The sequence below is a fragment of the Hipposideros armiger genome, unplaced genomic scaffold (assembly GCF_001890085.2).
Source record: "Hipposideros armiger isolate ML-2016 unplaced genomic scaffold, ASM189008v1 scaffold_651, whole genome shotgun sequence".
Taxonomy (NCBI): Eukaryota; Metazoa; Chordata; class Mammalia; order Chiroptera; family Hipposideridae; genus Hipposideros; species Hipposideros armiger.
Window position 1 is genome coordinate 920,821 of NW_017732001.1, and position 6,031 is coordinate 926,851.

Genomic DNA, 6,031 nt, shown 5'->3' on the forward strand with positions numbered 1-6,031 from the left:
TTTCATAGCAAAAGTGCTGTCAGTTTAAACATATTACCTTTTCTATTTTCAACTCCCAATTTCCACTTTCCTTGTTAACTCCTGGCAGACTGAAACTGAAAATTATTACTGTTGCCAAAAGTTAAAATTAAGTAAATCAAAGGGAATTTGCAGTTGGAGGATTACTGAATTGACACAAAGGATTAAAGAACCAGGACATACTCTTTAAGATTTGCTGATTACTGAATTAAATGTGTAACAGTGACTTAGAAGAGCGTTTCGTACATCACAGCTGTGATATGGTTGTGGGATACGAAATTGATAAATACGTACTTTATTTTTCCATTACTATCACCATCAACATTTTAAGCTTTTGACTTGCCTGTTTTGTTTTTAAAAGCATAAAATGTACCTTTTCTGCCATTTTACAGAAATTGAATAACTATGAAATAAGTATACAGAATTTTAAACTGAGAAAGAATCTAGATCTCATGTAAATACCTAATTCTTATGATTTGCACCTTACATTTCTAAAGGCTAAGAAGTATAACATTATTATTTTAGCTAAAATTGTATTAGAGGCAAAGTTCACTAACCCCTGGGTATATCAAATTAAACTACAATGAAACAATTAGAGAAACAGTACTTTTTTATTGGTATTACAGCAAGTTCACATAAAACATATATTCCAATTATGATGCCTCAAAGCTAGCAGGGAATAAAATATACCTAACTGTACGTTATCTACAATAATAAAATCAAGGGCTCTAGGAATTATTTATTGGGAGAAGATCAAAAAAAGACTTCTGACAAAACAAAAATGATTTAAAAAAGAAAACAAAAAATGACCTAATGAATCCTTGTTTAATTTTAGGAACTCAGTATGAGGAATAAGATACATTTCTTTACAATTTGAAAAATGTCCAGCTTTGAACATCTGTGACATCTGACTCACTGTTTTCCTGACGGATTTCAGGTTCCCGCATCTCTGGCCGGCTAGCTGGCAGCTACCGTCTTTTCTGCTCTTAAATTCTCCCTGGGCTTGGAGTAGTCCCAGGGCTGCCTGTTCTCGGTGACTCCATAGAGTTTCCTAAGTGCCACTCGAGCAGCCTCTTCTTCTGCAACCAGTACCGTCTCCCCAGGTCCTTCTGCAATTAACTTTTTATCACTAGGAAAAAACCCAACAGTAATCTGAAATTACATGGTGCATCATAAAACAGTCCACAAATCAGTTTCGCCTTGCAAATCTTATTTTGGCAATAATATCCACCAGAAGCAACAGAAATACTGTATCATTTTTTCTTTCTACCAGTAATATGAGCTGCTGATAAAGGATGTGTTTAAGGCTTGCCAATCTGATAAGCAAAAGAGTATCTTATCGTTTTGCTTTGCATTTTAATTAAAACTAAAGAAGAAACATTACAACACTATCCATTTTCTCTTTTGTGATGCCTTTCATTGCTTACACCTAGGTCCTACATCATACAAAGAGTAAAAAATATTTACCTAAGTTCTTAGTTATCTTAGATAGTCAGTTTACATTTAACACTTCAATCCACCGGAAATCAATTTGAGGCAGATCAACTGTTAACTAAGAAAACTAAAAAGTTCTCAACATGACTTGATTTATAAATTTTGATGGACAACTAAACCCTTCTTTTTCCAGTTTTAGGCTCAGCTGAAACTGTTACAAGTGTGGATTAGGGTTAAATCTGTAAAACTTACGAATGAAAATGTTTATTTTTCCACAGAAATATTTATATTAACATATACTCCATGGAATTCTACTGTGGATAGTTGGTTATCAAAAGCTACTATTAGCAAACCATAGATTACTGATCCTCCCCTAAGAATGACCGGCAGGAAAGAAAGCAGTAAATAGATGATAATCATGGAAATGAGATGTTCACAAATCTTGTAATGCATTTAGAGGTTATCTTAAGGAATTGTGAAAAATCAGTTTTTAAGGCTTCCAACCAATATTACGAAGTTAAGATTAAAATGTTACTAACCAGTATAAGCCAACAAAATAAACAGGCAAAGCTGTGGTGCTTCCAGACTGCCTCGTAAGTCTGGATTCAGGAGGCGGAATGTTCCTTTTCTTCAGTTCTTCTACCAGTAGCCCCATGGGATTTACTATCTCCCAAATCTCAAAGAGGTCTTTTCCAGTCATTTGAGTAATTAAGAAATCCTATATATAAAAATACAGTTTGTAGATTTACATTAGTATAAAGAAAATAAGGACCATCATTCAAAGTATGCTTTTAACAGAACTTAAAAACTTAATAGGAAATAAAAAATATGTACTATTTTTCATTCCCATATAGTTTTTCATATAAATTTTACTACAAAAATCACAGTTATAGGTGAAATCTTGTCTCGTACTATAGAAATGTATGTCTCATGCATTCTTATCAGTAAGAAAAATAGTTTTTAAAAGACTTGAATTAATGAGTAAGTAGTAATAACTTCTGGCAGAAACTCTGTGTAAAAAGGCATTAAGTACTTCCTTGTCTATGTTCATGACTTTAAAAAATTTAAATAATCTCACATTAACTACCTTTTAAAAATGTTTGAGTTTATGATACTTCCAACTTATAACACTAAGAATATTGAGGAACAAATTATGAACACTCAGAACAGAAGAGAATCTTTTTGGCAATAAAAAGTTATCTATGTTATATAGAAAATATGGGAACAAACATAGATTTTCACAACAATACACTGCAGCAAACTCATGCTAACAAACACAGTGTATAAGAGGGTGGGTAAATGGACAGAAGGGGAGAAATTTCAAAAGATCCCTTAGTTCAAGAAATAGTCAATTTCATTAGAACACCTCCCCCGCGCATCAGGCCTCAATTTCAGCTTCATTAATAAAAATATTTATAAGTCCATTGTTAGCTGAAGATTTTATATCTTGTAATGTACAGAGACAGAGGTACCTTATAAGACATATATGGTTATTGACCTGTGTATGAATCACTGGACTGTTACTTGCCATATAGGATAACCAACTGTAGGGTAAGGAAAAACAATTCTAATGCCTAAGATATTAGGAGGAATATCAAAAGAAATCTTCATTTTTCTGGGGTGATTGATTACTCATGCCTCCCTTTCTTTCCTCTTGGCTCCAGGTCTTATTAGTTTATTGTCAGAGTTTTCAGTAGGGTGTGGGTTGTGGAATATTCCAATCTCATCTCCCCAGACAGGGAGGCAATATGAAGTAACGATGTTTCTAGAATAAAATGCACATTCGATCATGTAGACTTCCCACTGCCAACCCCTCCCGCTGTCTCTGCATCAGCCTTGCTTGCCGAGACCATCAAATGCACACTGCCCAGCATGGCTAAGAACAGTGCTGCTCACGTTTGGAGGGGGCAGAAGTAGCACCTGGAGAGCTGGTTAAAGCAGATTCCTGCGCCCTCGTCCCACAGGTTCTGATCCGGTAGTCAGGGGCCGTGCCCGAGCATCTGCATTTCTAACAAGTTCTCAGTGCACGTCACGCCTAACCACGCTCGGAGGAGCACAGGTTTACACGTGCTCCCATCTCCCATCACTTTCCCAGACACCATATGATCTGGCCACACAAAATGACGTGTCGTTCCCCAAGCACAAGCTCATCCTCAAGGCTTCTTCCTGGAATGTCCTTAGGGGCAAGCTTCACTTGTGTAAAATTTTTCCCTAACCCTGCTAGAGTCACTCCCTCTGAGTCCCTGCACCTCTACAATAAATACCTCCATGACAGCACCCACACTCCACTCTACCTGCCCAGTGAGCTGTGAATAGGGCCCTGAAGGCACAAATCACACCTTTTAGCTCTGGCACCAGAGCCTGGCATGCATGCAGTAGAAAATACACATCAAGTAGACAAATTAATAAAATAAGACAACGCGAACCTGTCAGTTCTAGTATGAGAGACAAAGAGCTATTTGTGAGAATTTCTTTAGAAAAAGCTATTTAATTGGGGGAGGGGCAGGCGGGAGAGGCTTTGCTTTTCACTTCAAGCCTCGAGGCCTTCAATGGGTCCACTGGCCTCTGCATCTGGGGTGAGGGACGCATAGTCAACTGGCAGCCAACAGGCTGGCAGAAGCTGCCTATAGTAGAGGAGTACAAGTCTGCAGCTGACGTCAGAGGTCTAAAAACCCTTAAGACCTGATGCGGAACTCACAGAAGGGGTGTCACTTTAAAGAAATCCTTCCAGGAAACCAGAAGTTGAGAAGGGAAGGAGCAGGCAACATCCAGGTAAAGGAAAAGGAACATGGTTGGAAGTGCCCACTAGGATCTGTTTTAAACATCAACCAGGCTCAGAAAGCACTACACTAGCTTATAGTCATCAAGTCACGTAAAAATCTGCTTCCCTTTCTCCTTCTCTTTCCCTGAGCCCCACCCCCAAGGAACCAGTGAACATACCTACTTCCCAAAGGCAGGCAGGTAGCCCACCAGTTGGGGAAGGAAGAAGATAGTTTTTCCCTGTGAACAAAGCCTGAGTCTTGGTTAACACAGGCATCCTTCTCCATAAAAATTATCAAACTCATTATCAAAACTAAATGAATAGATTCCAACAGCAAAGGACTCTAGTTGAGAGGACCTGACATTCAAATGTCTGAATCAAGACTTTTTTTTTTAAAAATAATTTAAAGCGATTGTGTGGACTTTTTCATTATGTACATGTAAGAGTAACCAAAAACTCATGCAGGTGATACAAATTCTCCCAGTTCATAAATTCTAAAAGGACAGTAAGAGTCTAGTCATACCAATTACAGAGTATTTTAATTAGCTAAGCTATCAGAAATCCAAGATTGTATCACTTGGAAGAGCAGAACAGCAGCTGCTATTTAAGCATGAGGGCCCCTCACCACACCAGGCCCTCCAGTGGTGTGCTTTGGTCTCATTCACTCACTAAACATCTGGTGGGCATATATACGTAGCACGCTCCTCGTGCCTAAGGACGTAAAGCTCAAGACACTGCAGTCCTTACAAACTCAGAACCCAGTATTTAATACTCACCTCTGATGATGTCCTCAATGGGGGATAACTACAATAATTAAGACACTACCATAAAAAAGTGTTAGGTCTTTCTCAGTTTTGTTAGCAGGAGAGTTTCACATACAACCTCCCAAGGTCATATAGCATGGAAATTAATTAAATTAAAACAAAAAGAAATGTTTCCTTCTGTCCACCTCCAGCATGCACCGGTACGTGCAATTACTAATTACCTACCCTGATGAACAGTGCAGTCCTCGCAGGTCCGCTGCTCTGCAGCAGGGCTCCGATTACTGCAAAGAAAGTCTGCCGTAATACAGTCGGGGGTACTGGGAATTCCGCACTCAGCGTCAACTGCTCCACAGCCAAGTTTCTAGCCACATGACACACGATTTCCTCACCAGTGAGAAAGTCAACAAGACTTTGAACGCCTTCAGAGGGCAAGTTTGGGTATGCATCCTCAAAAAACCGTGTGAGGCATGTTTGTGAAAAAGATGTCCCTTGTTCAGATAGTTCTTGATTATCTTTAAGATTCAGAAGAACAGCTTCTTTCTCTATTCCAAGTTTTTGGCGTTTGGCCTCCTCACTTTTAATATAGCAGCTATTAACAAATGCAGTTTTGAGAAGATCTAAGGAAAAGGTTTCCTGTAACCGATGTCCAAATGCTTGTATTTCAGCATGGTAATCCCAGTTGGGCTTATCTGAACTGAAAATGTAAAATGGAAGACAGTAAGGGATGGTAAAAAAAGCAAGACAGTACTATGATGCAAAACATTTTCATTATGATACAATTTTATTAATTGTATAAAGGAAATAATAAAAGATTTCCATTTTCATGCCAGGCTTTGATTTTCTAAAAGTTAAAACTCAAGCCAGATGATAACACTGTTGCCACATTAAAGTGATTCTTCAACATCAAGAGATTAAGCCATCATCCTAAGGTTTAGCTTCCTTATTTCTGCTCTAACCATGAAACTAACGCTTAATACCTAGGTGGAAATACAAATTGTAATTTCACAGGTTCAAGCCATAAACAACAAATACATTGTATTTATTTTGTATTTTA

The 6,031-nt window shown here is 38.0% G+C and overlaps 1 protein-coding gene across 1 annotated transcript in view; it reads right to left on the minus strand.

Moving 5' to 3' along the window:
• Positions 1-609: 609 nt before the first annotated feature.
• Positions 610-6,031, minus strand: part of MRPL44 (mitochondrial ribosomal protein L44) — a 7,593-nt gene continuing 2,171 nt past the window's right edge. Inside the window, exons 2-4 of the mRNA XM_019626005.1 lie at positions 5,203-5,671; positions 1,992-2,170; positions 610-1,147 (exon numbers count right to left, since the gene is read on the minus strand). Of these exons, the coding sequence (XP_019481550.1) occupies positions 976-1,147; positions 1,992-2,170; positions 5,203-5,671 (820 nt within the window). The 3' untranslated portion in view covers positions 610-975. The remainder of the gene's footprint in view (positions 1,148-1,991; positions 2,171-5,202; positions 5,672-6,031) is intronic.